Source organism: Molothrus ater, chromosome 6 (genome assembly GCF_012460135.2).
Source record: "Molothrus ater isolate BHLD 08-10-18 breed brown headed cowbird chromosome 6, BPBGC_Mater_1.1, whole genome shotgun sequence".
Lineage (NCBI taxonomy): Eukaryota > Metazoa > Chordata > Aves > Passeriformes > Icteridae > Molothrus > Molothrus ater.
This window is the reverse complement of record NC_050483.2, coordinates 58,162,458-58,178,527: the sequence shown is the minus strand read 5'-3', so window position 1 is coordinate 58,178,527 and position 16,070 is coordinate 58,162,458. Positions and strand designations below refer to the sequence as shown.

At 39.4% G+C, this 16,070-nt stretch overlaps 1 protein-coding gene across 1 annotated transcript in view; it reads left to right on the top strand.

Moving 5' to 3' along the window:
• ARID4A (AT-rich interaction domain 4A) overlaps positions 1 to 14,416 on the top strand; it is a 47,338-nt gene extending 32,922 nt beyond the window's left edge. Inside the window, 13 exon segments of the mRNA XM_036383761.2 lie at positions 86 to 183; positions 1,563 to 1,791; positions 3,386 to 3,636; positions 4,940 to 5,137; positions 6,195 to 6,279; positions 6,417 to 6,549; positions 6,685 to 6,747; positions 7,760 to 8,238; positions 8,241 to 8,889; positions 9,762 to 9,866; positions 11,355 to 11,570; positions 11,794 to 11,940; positions 12,391 to 14,416. Coding sequence (XP_036239654.1) covers positions 86 to 183; positions 1,563 to 1,791; positions 3,386 to 3,636; positions 4,940 to 5,137; positions 6,195 to 6,279; positions 6,417 to 6,549; positions 6,685 to 6,747; positions 7,760 to 8,238; positions 8,241 to 8,889; positions 9,762 to 9,866; positions 11,355 to 11,570; positions 11,794 to 11,940; positions 12,391 to 12,494 — 2,757 coding nt within the window. The 3' untranslated portion in view covers positions 12,495 to 14,416.
• The last annotated feature ends 1,654 nt before the right edge of the window (positions 14,417 to 16,070 follow it).

The window sequence follows — 16,070 nt, the reverse complement described above, 5'->3', positions numbered from 1 at the left end:
TAGCTCTGTTAGATATTATTCCTTAATGTTCTTGTTTAACAAAACCTGTAAACTTCCTTTTTTCTCTTTTTTTTTCCCCCCAAAGATTGAAAGTGGTGCTGTATGGAAGCAAATTTATATGGACCTTGGCATTCCTATTTTGAACTCAGCTGCTTCCTACAACGTAAAAACTGCTTATAGAAAGTAAGTTCTAGTACTGGATAGTGGTGAAAACACTTTGCCTTTCTTTTTCCTAATTGTAGCTTGTGCAATATTCAAGAGGTTTTTGGTACAGACAGCACTTGATACTCTTCAGTTAATGAACAATTCTGAGGACTTTCCAGTGCTGATGTGGAGGAAAGGAGGGAGGAGTCAGGGCTGGAAGTTCCTGTTGCTCCAATACATCAGAATTCTGCTCGTTTTTTACCAAGAAACTTTCACTTTCCTCCTGTGCTGATGGTGTTTCAGAGTACACCACTGAAATTTATAAACTAAGCTTTGGCAGATTCAGTTTTGCCAGTTAAGGCAGTTAACATTAACAGACTCCTTAATCTTTAGATCTCATATGCATTAAGGAGAATTTTATACCAGTTGCTTTAACTTTGTGAAAGGTTTTTACTGTAAAAAACATGTTTTAGATTGTACATTTACATAAAATCTTTGCAGAATTTGTAGAATAATGTCATTGGGGCTTAACTGTGTGCATTGCTGTGGTGAATGTGAGAGTTTTTAAATAGTAAAATCATTACTTACATTGACCAAATGCATCAATCTTTTTCTTCTCACCCTCACTTTTCAGCTGTGTTGTAACTTTTGCATTGCAGACCTTTCAGGAATGACATTTTCCAAGCTCGTTTTCTAAATAAAAATTCTTTTTATTGTTTATCCTCCTGGAAGTTTGACAAGAAACAATTGGGCTTTTTGAGTAAAAGGGAAGAGTGAGATTCTCTTGACTCAGACCTAAGGAAATTGGGAAATAGGGATGAGTAATGACTCAACTCATGTTAATGTCTATGAAGATGACAATATTGAGACTCTCTCCAGTGGGATTTGAACTGGGCACATGTTTAAGGTCTGTATTTTACAGAGAAGAGTGTTTATCCTGGAAAGAGTAATTGGTAAATGTGTACTGGGGTTGCTGTTACAGTGGAAATAATGATGATGTTGTTTGGACACATGAAAATGTGTTGTGACAGTGATAGTGTGTTGTAACTTGCATATTAATTCTTTGAGGAATAAGCTAATTCATACCTCTGTCACCTATAACTGGATTAGAGTGTGCACAGGCAGTTTCCAGAGAGCAAGCTCATGCATGGCATTACTGTCATGAATTCTTAACTGGATGGGAATGAAGTTAAATATATGAGAAGCACCTCTGTGTATTCTTTTTCAGCATTTGATATAAAGTTGTTTCACTTAAAAATCTTCTCTAGCTTTTATATTTTTATTTGGGTTTATTTGGTTGTTGTGTGGTTTTTTTATTATTATTTTCCTGAAGTTACTGAGCAGGAAAATAGGTTTTATGCACTTCAATAAATGGAAAATAAACCATGGAATATAAATGGGACCTTCCTTGTCTGTAGGTATCTTTATGGTTTTGAAGAGTATTGCCGTTCTGCAACCATTCAGTTTAGGACCGTCCATCACAATGAACCAAAAGTGGTAGAAGAGACACAGAAACACGTGGAACCAATGGAGGAAAGTGTGAAAGAGGAACAAAAAATGCCCCCAACAGAAGTTAAAAAAGAAGCAGAAGAAAATTATTCCAGCAGTGAAAGTGAGAAAGAAGAAATTGAACTAAGATCCCCAAGGGTGAGTGGTCTGAACTGATTTGTGTTTAGTCCCTAACAAAGCCCCTTTGTATAGTGCAGAGTTTCCATAGTGAGTTTTCCCTGTGCACAGTGGAATTGTTGCACTGGTACAAGGGTGGAGTTCTGTGAGTGTTTATTGTCAGTTATGTTCTACCTGGACACAGAGTTTGATTATTCCTTCATATTGCACACCATGCCTGGGATTTGCTCAGGCTCAGTGGGATGTGCTGTGCTTCAGGGGTGGCTTGGAGCTGTTCTCATCAGAACAGTGAAACACAGCAGGACAGTCTTGGTTCTGGGTGAGGGTTTCCACAGGCACATGGACCCTGGAGCTTTCTGGCAAGAAACAGGAATATCAAAAACCTGCTGTGGATCTTAGAATCAAAGGAAAACCCATTTCTCTGAGCTGGTTTTTGCCACAGTTTCTCTTCTAATATAAGAAACACTCAAATATTAGAGTACATAGACAAAAGTAGAGGGAGGAACAATTAAGTTTAGGCTTTATTTGTCTTTAAATGCTGTAGAAGTGAGGGTTGTATTAGTAGCTACACAGATCAGATCAGTGCCCCAACAGCTGGAATACAGGAATACAGACTGTACTTTATAAAGGTGTTGGAATATGACTACAGCACTCATTTAATTATGTTAAAAAACATTTTGTGTTCTTCAATAGAGTATGACTACTGAAGGACAACAATTTCTGCTTTTAAATTGTTCAAGTTCTAAAGATTCTGTTTGACTAAAATGTTATTCTGTTGAAGTCCTTCTTGCAAAGCAGCTTTTCAAGCAAATATATGGCCTTATAGATTAATAGATGAAAGGACATGGTGTAAACACAGGTTGAGACTTCTATTATGTATTATATTTCTGTTTAAATGAAAGTGGTTGTTCCAAGCTGCTCAGTGAACTTCCTGACATGGCATTAGCTTTGTTCTTAGTTTGTTCATTTATTTTTGAGTTTGTTTTTCTTTTTGGCAATGCTCAAAAGAAGGATAAAAAATGTAAGAATTTTTTGTCTTTTTAATAATTGGCTCTTTGTTCTGACTAAAAAGCAGTGATCCTATCGAGAGACTTCTAATAAATCAAATGATAATCCTGTGCTAGATCTCTAAGAATCAGTTGCAGATAGTCCCAAGCAACAACTGCCTTGAGAGTACTCGAGGTGCCTTTTAAAAATGAGATATTGAGGGTTTTTTGAAAGCTGACAAATTTCTTCCCTTGATGTCCACAGGTGGCTGTCAGGATTGAAGATGCCTCCCCTCAATATTCCTATACAAGCACTCAAATAATGATATTGCTGTAGGTGAACAAGACATTTTGGCCCTTTCTGTCAGAGTAACAAACATTACAGGTCCAAACAAATGTCCTGAAATCCTCCATCAGTTAATCAGAAACTCATCCTGATATTCCAAATGAAGCAGATAGAAAAACTTAAAGCTTTAATTTTATTCTTTTAGAATATTTTACACTTTTTTGTCATCTCCAGCCTTTCTTCTTTACAGGAGTTGCATGTCTCACTTTTTTGCTGGGATTTGGAGAGGTTATGAAGAAAGCAGGGGACAGGAGTCATTAAACTGATTTTATTTCTGTTCCAGGGACGAAGAAGACTTGCCCGTGATGCAGCCCCTGCTAAAAAAGATGGTGAAGAGGATAAAACCCAAGACAAATTAAAAGACAGTAACAAAGAAAACAAAGATGTAGAGGAAACACCTGAGAATGCAGAAAAGAAAGAAAATGAAACTCCTCTAGGGAAGAAAAGCACACCAAAGCAAAAAGAGAAGAAAATTAAAAAACAGGAGGATTCTGATAAAGAGTCAGATGAAGAGGAAGAGAGGCAGAGGGAGAGGTAAGCACTAACTTGTATCACCTTCTTTGAGTTTCTCTGTGCCATGATTGAGCTGTTCTCCAGGCAGGAGGACACAGACTTGATCTTACTGAAGTGTGAAAATCAGAAACCTTATTCACTCAGACAGGCAGGGAAAGGGAACATTTTATTTCAAGCTTGGAGAGCCTGCTGTACTTTCTGGAAGCATCTTTTTGTGCTCAGTGCCAGGCTGTATTTTTCACTGTCACTTAATTTGCCAAGGCTGTGTTGGTGTTTTATCACACCAGTACCTCCAGACAGCAAGCTGACCAGGCTGTGAGAGGGTGGCAGCAGCTTGGGGACACTTCTCTGGGCAGTGGAAACAGAAATGGCAAATCCCTGTTCTCCTGTGCTTTGAAGGGTTTGCTGATGGCTGGTGAAGCTGCAGGCTCCTTGTTTTTGCTGTCAGATGATCAAGGCAGCAAAGTTTTCTTTAAGCTGGGCGGGTGTTACTTGTCCTCTGAGTTGCTTGCCACAAGAGAATTGATTTTTCACTAAAGGCCAACAGATCTATTTCGTTAAAAGCAAACCCATAGTCCTTTTTAGTATTTTATCTCTTGCTGACTTTTTTGTAGAGTAACTTGTAAATTATGCTAAATTGTCCCTTAAGTAGGGAAGGAATTATAGCTAAAAATAGGTTTGATGGTAGCTCTTCAAAATATGTTTGAGTATAATATTGAAACAGTAGCCAAAGGTGTAATGAGAGGTGGATGTATCTAATAAAGAGCTATGCAGACACTTCTAAGCTTGGCTGAACACTTTGTGATCGAGTTTTTTTCCAGTGGAATGGTGTTTGTATTGTGAGAGGATCACTGTGATAGCAATTCAAACTCCTCATGTGCAGTTAATAAACTGTAGCATGTTAAGGCAATTGTCAAAGTACCTTTTTTAGTAAATAATGTGTCAAAATCAAATATTTCAGAAACTGAAGTTATTTATTTCTTCCTATGCTATTTAGAAGACACACGCTGAGTTAACTTTTATTCCTCTTAGTGTTATCAAAATATCAATTTAAAAAATAATCTTTAAGCTTTGAGGTAGTTGTACACTTTATAAATTGTGTTTAAATTTTAATAAAACTTTCTGGATATTTTTAGCACTTAGCCCTATTCTCCCTAAGCTCTGTTCTTGATTTAAAAAACCTGTTTCTGAGCAAGCTTCAGAGACAAGACAGGGTCCAGAAAATTAATTTCTTCTTGCAGTCTTTTTCTACCTTGACTGCTCTCTAAATTTTAAGATATGATTGTTACTAATTAGTGGGCATTTTAAATACATTTTACTGCAGGGAAGAAATTGAGAACAAAGGAGAATCAGAAGGTGAAGAGGATGAGGAGGACACAGAACCCTGCCTGACTGGAACCAAAGTGAAAGTAAAATATGGACGTGGAAAGACTCAAAAAATTTATGAAGCCAGTATTAAAAGCACAGAAATTGATGATGGAGAGGTTTTATATTTAGTTCATTACTACGGTTGGAATGTAAGGTGAGGATAAGAAATTGCCTTTCCTTTCTTTGTTCAAAGGCTTATTTGCAAAAGAAATTTTTGTTTTTAAGGAAACAAAGTGAGAGATGGTCAGTGATGTGGCTCCAAATTGTATTACCAACATCACAGGCTCTGACTTCTTCACTTTTCAGTGTTGGTGATTTTGTTCATGGTGTTGCACTGAAATGTCTTGGATACTTGTATTTTTCCAAGTATCCATCTGCCTTAGGAATCCTCACTCCTTCCCTGATATTTATTGTGTCTATCAGTGTTAGCAATAGCAAACTTTTCTTTAAGGGAGCCATTGATAATGATGAAGATATTTACAATTAAGTGTATTAAGCACTGGAATTTTGGCAATAAAATATATTCTTGTATTGAATGTTAACTGGGATTGTAAAAATGCTTCTCCTGGCAGCCAGTCTTTATAGTACTTTATATACTTCTGGTATATAACATGTGGTATTCCAAATCCATAAGCAAATTGCTTTATGTGGCAACCTGAAAAATATTTCCAGGTTCCCTTTACCTTAATACCTTTAGGAGATTTTGAGGAGCCATCACTGTGTTTGTGCTTTTCAGAATCTCATCCAGTTTGTTGCCATAATTAAAAAAAGAAGGTACATTTTCCTGCTGAGGTGTGGTGTGGTGAAAACTGTCTTATGTGTCTGATGTGGAATAATTGACACTTTGGAGCTGACTCAGTCCCCTGAGTGCTCCAGTGAGAGACAGGGAAGTTTGTACCTAATTCTCTCATCCCATAAGGTTTTTTTATGGACTGGAAATGTCATTCACCTTTCTGAGGCCAGAATACTGCATGAGTTGTAAATACAGGCTCTGCTATCATGGAATGGATTGGAAAGGAAATCCCATCTCATTCCACCCTCCTGCCATAAGCAGGGACACCTTCCACTACCCCAGGGTGCTCTGAGCCCCATCCAGCCTGGTGTTGGCCTTTTCCTACCTCATTAATAAATATTGTGTTAATTCAAGTCTTTTACTCCTCATATTCAATGTTAATGTGCAGTGGTAAGAGCATGGTTTCATTCCCTTTCAGGTATGATGAATGGGTGAAAGCTGATCGGATTATCTGGCCAGTGGAAAAAGGAGGACCAAAGAGAAAACAGAAGAAAAAAACAAAAGTAATGATTTCAATAAGTTTCTTGTAGTTCTATATTAAAAATAAAAGTTATTCAGGCCACAGTCTTGTTTTTAATAAAACAAAAGGTTTGATAATCAGCAGTGAAACATTAATAAAAATCCACTGTTTCCCCTGCAGAATAAAGAAGATGGTGAAAAGGATGAGAAGAAGGACGAGGAGAAACAAAAATCCAAGCGTGGGCGGCCCCCTCTGAAATCCACTCTCCCTTCCAACACGTCCTGCAGCCTCCCCAAAACGCCCAACAGCGAAGGTAAATGCGGCCCCGGACGTGCAGGGAGCCCGGGCCGGGAGCCCGGAGCTCCCGCTCCGCCCCTCGGGCCGGCACCGCCGGGGCTGGGCGCTCCTGCCGATCGATACAAATTAATTCTTTCGATTTTAATTTTAGCAACACCTCGCAGGCAGACCAGACGTAGCTCAGGAATGTTTGATTCTGATAGAGGATCAAACGGTGAGTGATTTCAGCCCTGTGTATGCTTTGGAGGCTTTTTCAGTACCTTTTTGAAAAGAAGTTTGGGGTTTTTTTTTGGTTTTGGTTTTTTTTTTTTACCTTCTTTTTTGGTTGGTTATTTTTTTTTTCCTTTCTCCCTGTAAATTTTGTTGAGTAAGCAGTTGAGCTGACACTGCTGAGGAGCTCAGCTTGCTCACACAAGAGCAGTCAGTGACTGTACAAGTCATCCCATGTTCTTCAGCCAGAGCCTTTCAGTCCTGAGCAGACCAAATCCAGTGCATTATAATGATAGTCTTTATTGTGCTAATTAAGTCCTCAACCTCAGTACTTCATCATCCAGCAGAGCTGTTAATTATACACAAATGGCAGCACATCTTTGGTGTTTCTAAGCCTCTCTGAACAAGAACTGATGTGAAATCACTGTCTCCTTTTAGTACAGGTCCCTGAGCAATCTCCTGGTAATGTACTAATGCTTGCTCTCTGTGTGGTGCAGCATTTGTACAATAGTTCAGCAATGAAATGTCCATACTGGGGTTTAGAAGGTTTTTATTTTTGGGTTTGGGTTGGGTTTTTTTCTCTGCATGGAAGGGAGAAGGGTTGTTTTTTGGTTTTGTAGTGTCACATGGGAGAGGCAATATCCATGGGATCAGAGGAATCCATAAAACTATTTTTGCTGCAATAAAATGTAATTCATTTGCATTGGCTTATTTGGGAAATAGTAGGAGAATCACAGACTTCAACTAAATCACCTGAGTTAAGAGCATCATCCAGATGCTTATTGAACCCTGATAACATCACCACTATTGCAGTTTCATAGAAATTTTAGGTAAAAATAAGAAGTGTTGCAAGTGTGTTGAGTAATGCGGGATTTTTAAAGTGTAAAATTATTACTGTAAGCTGATGTTGACCTCATAGATTACTGAAAACAGGGGATTTTTGTGAGGTTCAAATAAAAAGTCATGCTGCAATTAATTATTTAGGGTGCTGTTTGCTTCTTTTTAAATTTTTTTAGACTCTGGCACATCTGACAGTGAAGCAGATGAGTCATCTGAAAAGAATTTGAATGAAGAATTTTCTCCAGAAACTTCAGAACTGGAAAAAGGTGAAAAACTCCGTGATGAGAAGCTGGATGAGGAAAACCCAAAGATTTCTCATGTGCTGAAGGAAAATGACAGGACTCAAGTACAGCAGCTAGAAACACTGAAACTGGAAGTTGAGGAAAGTGAACAAATTGTTCAAATTTTTGGAAATAAAACGGATCAAATGGAAGAAATCAAAAGAGAGGTTGAAAAATCACCTAAGGGAAAAGGGAGAAGGAGCAAGACAAAAGATCCCTCATTGGAGAATGCAAAGATTGCACCAGGAAGCCAGGAAGAGGTGGCAAATGAATCTCTTACAGAACCTGAAAGGTTAGATGTGTCTTCCTTGGACTGTAAAGACATTTCCAGCACTACTGAAAGCGAAACAGAGCCCTCCACAAAAGATAAGAAACTTTGAAAAGGAAAACTTTGGAACAGGCGTCACCTGAGAAGAGAAACCGGCGAGAGAGTGAGATGGAAGTGCCAAATATTGTATCTGAGGAGAGGACCAATGAATGTAGTGGAGCAGAGGAATGTAGAGGGCTGAATGCTGAGGAGTCCCTCAGAACCGAAAACGAGGAGATGCCGTCCCTGGTGGCGGAATCGGCTCCGCACGGTGCGGAGCTGAGGAACGACAGCTTCCAACGGCCGGCCGAAGCCAGCGAGAGCCTTCCCTTGAAAGATGAGGATGACACAATGCCTCAGATTGGTCCTGAGACCTTGCTGTGCCATGAAGTAGACCTGGATGACTTGGATGAGAAGGAGAAGAGCAGCACTGAAGACACAACAGCAGAAAAGCCAGACCCCAGTTCTTCCAACTCTGCCCCGTCTGCCTTAGCCCCCGGCGTCCCCTCGAGCTTCCCGGTGGCCTCTCCTCTGGCCCTCAGCCAGGACGAGTCCCGCAGCATCAAGAGCGAGAGTGACATGACCATTGAGGTGGACAGTGTGGCAGAAGAGTCTCAGGAAGGGCTCTGTGAGAGTGAGTCTGCCAATGGATTCGAGGCCAGCACCACGTCGAGCAATTGCAGCACGGCGGGGCAGGAGAGGGAGACGGGAGAGAAAGGTGAGCTGCTCTGTGTTCTCTGCATGGAGGGGAGAAGGGTTCTTTCTGGGTTTTGTAGTGTCACATGGGATTAGAGGAATCTATAAAACTATTTTTGCTGCAATAAAAGGTAATTAATTTGTATTGGCTTATTTGGGAAATAGTAGGAGAATCATAGACTTCAGCTAAATCACCTGAGTTAAGAGCATCATCCAGATGCTTACTGAACCCTGACAGCACCACCTCTGCTGCAGTTTCATAGAAATTTTAGGTAAAAATAAGAAATGTAGCAAGTGTGTTGAGTAAGGCAGGATTTTTAAAGTGTAGAATTAATACTGTAAGCTGATGTTGACCAGCTCTGATCCTCCTGAAGGTGGTTTGAGGCTGGTGTTACTGGGCTAAAAATTGCTGCTATGTTTTGTCTGCTGGTTATAGATTCACTGAATGGTTTGGGTTAGAAGGGACCTCAAAGCCAATCTTGCTCCAGTCCCCTTCCATGGGTAGGGACACCTTCCACTATCCCAGCTTGCTCCAAGCTCCATCCAGCCTGTCCTTGAGCACTTCTAGGGGTGGGGCTGGGCACCCTGTGCCAGGGCCTCAGCACCTTCACAGGGAAGAATTCTATCCCAATATCCCATCTAACCCTGCCCTCTGGCAGTGGGAAGCCGTTCCACCTTGTCCTGGCTCTCCAGGCCATTGTGCCAAGTCCCCCTCCAGCTCTCCTGGAGCCCCTCTAGACCCCAGAAGGGGCTCTAAGTTCTCCCCAGAGCTTCCTCTTCTCCAGGCTGTCTGGTTTTAAATTTCTTTGCTGCTTATAAAAAGAGCTTTTTAGTAACAGAAGTATTTGAGGTGTCTTATATTTTATTTTTGATTTTTTTTCCCTCCTCTCATAGGTCAAAAAAGACCCAGTGACAGCAATAGTGGAACGCTGGCAAAAAAGCAAAAGCGAACTCCAAAGCGAACCAGTGCTGCAGCCAAAAATGAAAAGAATGGAACAGGTATATTCCTGCAGGGAGGGGAGGGGGAAGGTTGTCCTGGCCTGTAAATATGTGTAAGAACATACTGTTCTCATGTTACAAACAGTTTCCAGTGGATGGGGCTTCCCTCTCAAGGTTTTCAATTTTTATTCATCGTGGTTATTGGTGATAAACTGGAGAGGAGTTCTGAGCTCTCTCCCAGTGTAACTGGGAAATCTCTTGTCTGTTTTATATTCCTTAGGAAAAGCGTCTAAATTATTATTTATATTAGCAGCTAGTACATATTTATCATTATGCTGATTTTTAAATATTGGATTGGTTATGAATTTGGCAGAGGGTACTTTTAAAGTCTTAAAACAGGTGTTTCTCCTGGGGGGAAAAAATAAATGCTTTTGAAATACAGAAAAATGTTGGATGTTAAGGAAAAGCTTTTCATCCAAAGGGATCTTGTCTAGTTTTTCTCTCAAGTATCTGACTATTTTATAACTTGATATGGAAATCTGAATTTTTGTGTTTCTGTAGGTCGTTTTTCAGAGAATCACAGAATGGTTTGGGTTGGAAAGGACCTTAAAAGTCATCTTGTTCCAATCCCCTGCCATGTTCAGGGACACCTTCCACAATCCCACATTGCTCCAAGCCCCATCCAAGCTGGCCTGGAGCACTGCCAGGGATGGGGCAGCCACAGCTTCTGTGGGCACCCTGTGCCAGGGCCTCACCATCTTTATAATAAAGAATTTCTGCCTAATATCCCATCTATCCCTGCCCTCTCTCAGCTTAAGGACATTCCCTCTTGTCCTGTCACAAAATTTTTCACAATCATTGCATGACTGAATCCGTGGTTTTGGCTTTGTGGCAACACTGTTATATTTTTAAATGTCAAACTAAAATACTGGGTAATATAATTATCTGACATACACTATTCAGATATATTTAACATGCCTGTGGAGAACTTGGCAGTTATTGTGGGAATCTAAAATATTTGAATATATGAGCTAAAAATTTTCTGTACATGTTGAACTTCTGTTGTTTTAGTCATGTTTCAGAATTGTTCCTTTAGATGTGTAAAGCAGTTTGATAACTAAATACTACCTGTAGTAATCCACCCATAGTGCTTCCTACCCACAGTAATCTAGGTTTAATCTTTAAGAAAGAGATTTTAGTCTGCTTTATATTAGAAAGCTAAAATAGGTGATGTAAGACAGTTTACCAGCGCTCTGATATTCTAATTTTGGTAAGTTTATTATTTCTGAACAGAAGTTTGACCATTACTTTTTAACTAGGCCTAGTTAGCCCTGCATCAGTTATGATTATTACACTTGAGAGTTCAGTGCATGTTGTGTCTGATCAGGTTATCCTTGGAATCTGAGATCATTATTCCTTGGGTGTGTTCTGTGATCTTCTAAGCAAGATGCAGCAGGGTTTTTTCATCATTGTTTTCTTTACTATAACCACAATTTTTAGAATGTCAATGTGGAGGTTTTAAGTCCAAATGAATTCTTTTTCCTGCAGGGCAAAGCAGTGACAGTGAGGATCTCCCTGTCCTGGACAGTTCCAGTAAATGTACTCCTGTCAAACACATCAATGCATCCAAACCCCAGAAGATTTCCCGCTCCCCTGCCAGGGTGATTTCTCCTCACATCAAGGATGGAGAGAAGGACAAGCACAGGGACAAGCACCACCACCAGAATGCTTCACCCAGAGTCTACAAATGGAGCTTCCAGCTCAGTAAGGATTCTAGAAATGACTTGATTACAGGCAATTTGTGAGAAAGTTTGTTCTGAAAGAAAAACATGGACATTTTGGGATACTAAATTAATTGTGGGCCTTTTCTGGCATAGTTATGGAAATGTGTTATCTTCCATGCTGTGTCTTACATCCTCTTAAGAACTGCATTCATTTGTTTATAACCACCTTGACAAAGTAATTTTTTCATTCTCTCCACTTGCAGATGAACTGGACAATATGAGCAGCACTGAAAGGATCTCCTTCCTCCAAGAAAAGCTCCAGGAGATCCGAAAATACTACATGTCCTTGAAGTCAGAGGTAGCAACCATAGACAGGAGAAGGAAACGATTGAAAAAGAAAGACAGGGAAGGTGAGGTTGGGATTTGCTTTATGATGCCCATGAGGAGTTAATTTGTTTGGAAATGTGTAACTCAAAGCAATTGGAGTTGAATTGATGGTATTTTAGAAGAAAGGAAAGTGTTACCATCTGTTTGTGTACGTATTTAGAAGGAATATTTGTGGTGTTTTGGAACGTGAACCTGACAGAAATATTTACTGACTCTTTTATAACTGTGTGGTAGAAACTTGGACTTCCTAGTGCAGGTATTCCCATTAGAGTCACCTGAGTTACCTTTTCAATAACTGGGTAAGGCTAATCCCGTGTGAATACAGCAGGGAAAGCAATTGGCAAAACCTCTTTATCAGTGTTTTGTGCCTGTGCTGCTCTTTGATGTTTTTTACACAAGCTAAAGGCAAGGAAGCCTTCCTTGTGAGCTGCACTTTGATAACCTGATGCTGATCTGTTGTTCTGTGTGTTCAGTGTCCCATACAGGAGCATCCATGTCATCTGCTTCCTCAGACACTGGAATGAGCCCCTCATCATCCTCTCCTCCCCAGAACGTGCTGGCTGTGGAGTGCAGGTGATAAACATTTCTCTGCCTTGCCAGCAGCTCTCTGCCATGGACATAAACCCTGAAATTCTGCCACAGAAAGCACTCAACTGGTTGGACATTGCCAAGTATATCCTGTACACACTTCCACTGCTGGACTGTACCTGTTTCCCCCCTCCTACCCTCTTCTTTTGTTTAATTTACTGTTCAGAGAACTTAAGCTCATTGGTAACTGAAGGTTTGTAGGCACAACGTGGCATCCTTGTAATTGTGTTTGTTTTTGTTTCTTGTTTGTTTCTTTTTGTTTGTTTGTTTTCCTAACACAGAGGAAGGGCACTTATCAAATTTGCAAAGTTAATGTCCAATGAAGCATTCAGGTGTTCTAGGGTGATCTTTAAAAAAAAAAAGCAAGTGCACCAAGCAGACATCAGAGTATTATCCAAAAGAACTGAGCAACTGCTGCACTTTCACCAAGCTGTGGGTAACTCTTGGTGAGTAGTTCCTCTTTGTGGAAGCACTTGCTATACAGAACTGCCAAAGTATGTGTTCAGCAATGTGCCCAGTTTTAAAGCTGTAAATGGGACAAAATAAATTGTGAAAGGAAGTGTAGTTGACTGAAAACTACAGTTGTAATAAGTCTTCCACTTTTTATAGGATTTTTGAGCACACAATTATGCAAATGTTTTAATGTTTATTAATGTTTACAGTGGAATTGTGAATAGGTTTTCAGTGGACTATCTTATCCCTTGACAAAAATATTTTGTCTTTTTTCTATGTAATTTCAGAGTTTTTATTTTGTTACAAAAAGACGAAAAATGAAATATATAACAACAATGAAGTTATTTAACAAGATTTCTAAAGCTGAAATTTTTGTGTAAAATAAGGTATCTTGCAACTTGTTAAATATATTTATTCAGACATTGGATGTTGTATTTTTATGTATTTTTTAAAATATTAATAAAATTGGAAAAAAAAATTCTAGGTTAGTTCACTCTTTGGACAAAACATCCTTCTCAGTTCTGGCTCTTCAGGAGGAGTTATCCAGTAGCCAAACCTGTACTTGCAATGGGTCTGTCTACAAATCCTCCACCACACAGATCTGCCAGCAGGCATCTGGGTTAAAATAAAACTCGATTTGGAAACTTTGGCAGTCCTAGTACTTAACCTTGTTTGGAGGAACAAAATTTATTGGGTTGCCCTTAAGATGCTTTGTCACAAGTTCTTGTGTTTGCTGTACTGCCGAATAAATTTATATCTCCCAAAGTTGAGATGCACCAATAAAGTAAAAGCAACTGTGTGTGCTCTGCCTGTGGATTGTCCCACGGGCTGATGCAGCTTGTAAATAACTCTTCCAAACCCATGTATTTAAAGCAGTTTGCATATACATTATGTATAAAAAGTGATTTTTTTAAACAATTTTTTTATTCATGTTTGTACATTGAAAGGGGGCCTGAGCCCCTTTTTCTGTGTTTAATATGCTGTAGAGTAATAACATAGATGCTCTAGACTGTATATCAGGATATTCTGGTTCCACACAGCAGAAGGTCAGGAGGAAACACTAGTGATGGCGTAGCATTACTAAAATTGATGTTTCTTGAAATTTCATTTTACAGCATTTGTCAACTTGTGATTCCAATTCCTTCCATTTTCGCAGAAAATTAAAGAAAAAGTACTCTTGTAAATGCACTTTTTCTGTCTTTTCTTAAGCAAAGCAGAACTATTTCAATGTAAGATAAATATGGAGCTCACTAGACAGCGCTAATAAAGGCCATGTTTTAAACATAGGCTTTATATTCTATTTTTATTTAAGTGATTGTTCTTGTAAATGTCTGGACTTTACCCTAAAATAGGAAAGTTAATCTCCATAAATTACTGTAAAGACTTTTTTCAGAGCTAACTTTTACTTGTTAATCTTCTAATAGCTACAAATAAAAAGCAATACTCATTTAAAAGGAAGTAACACGGGTCAAATGTTTAATACTTACAGAAGCAATCTAAAATCCAGGCAAATAACAGGATTAATGACATCTTGTGCAGATCTCTGGTATCTAACCTGTGTGCACACTGTGAGACCTTAAACAGGCACAGAGGATGGAGGAGCTGCTGCCCTGGCCTGGATGTTCCCCACGTGTGTTCTCAGCTGGCTGCTGCTCCTGTCTCTTAGGAATGTTGAAAGCCCTGCTTGGAAGGCTCCAGGTATGCTCCCATGGAACATGGAAACCCATTCCAGCCCACTGACAGGGAGAACTTCCTCCCTGCTTCCTCTCCCACCTGCTTCCCTCTCTGTGCTCACCCCAAAAACAACTGGTGTTACTCGGGCAGAGCACTGAACCTGCAGGGAAAGATGCACTTTGTGCCAAGGCACTGCCTCCAGCATGTCACTGATTCCCTGGTTTGTATCTTTCTGGGAAGGAGCACATCAGATTATTCAGTAGAAGGTTGCAGTAGTTTCCTGTGATGTTTAAAAATTTCACAGGGAAAAGAAAAGTAGCTGGATTCATTGGGCTGTCCTGGGTTAAAGGTGAAATCAAGAAGAAACCCTAATAAAATCTATGGTTTCTAACTCTACAAGAATCCCCTTATTGAAGCCTTGTTGATATAAATTCCAAAGTGTCTTTCACTGGCTGGAAGTTTATCCTGTTGAAGACACAGTAATTATGATTATACAGAATTGGGAATTTTTAATCAAGAGATTAGGTATTGTGTTTCTGAGACCAAGCAGAAACAAAGCACCTTCTTGGCAATCTTTGTGCTGTTCTCTTGCCTTCTGATATCCTACAGCTTTTCCTCAAAATAATATTTTCTATTTCAAGCTTCCTTAGGAGGTAAAAAAAGAAAAAAAATTAAGATATGGGATCCAATACTGTAAAAAGAACAAGGTTGTAAGAGAATCAGACTTTTCCTTCATTTTCTGCAGTTGATACAAAGAACTGCCAGGTTGCTGGCAGATAACTTATTTTTGTATGAGCAAAAAAAATCTGAAAGATGGAAAACCTCAGAATGTGTCCATGCAAGGGCATAAGGTAAGATTCATTTCCTTACTTGTTTTATTCACTTTCCATCAAGTGTATCAGCTACATTTGTACTGGTGAGTTTTTATTTTCTGATGTGAAAGTTCAGAACACCCAGTTAAATCCCTGCTTGGTTTTGGCTCCTCCATCAGGTTGCTGGTGGCTGGGAAAGTTTCTCCTGTTTAATCAGCCTGAACAGATCAGGCAAGAGAAGCAGAGTTGTCAGAACAATAATAACAAATCATTGTTTTGACAGAGGTTAAACAGATTTTCAGTAGTAATTATCAGTGAATGAAAAGCATAACAAGGGCAAAGAAATGTTTGTCTTCCTGAAGGATGATGTGTCTGACCTTCACAGGGAGAAGCAGAAAAGGTGATTGAATCAGTGTTTGTGCTTTTGTGCATGCTTCAGTCTAATTTTTTAGAAGGTGCAGTATTAGAACAGACAGAAATTTTTTAAATGGTTACATATTCTCATTTTTTTGTAGGGGGAGCCATGCAGAAATTGCTACCAAAATTATTCATGATGGCTTTGATGTGGAGCTGGGAAGAGAATCTGAATCTAAGGATTGTGAACTCCTGTGCCTCAGTCAGAAAAT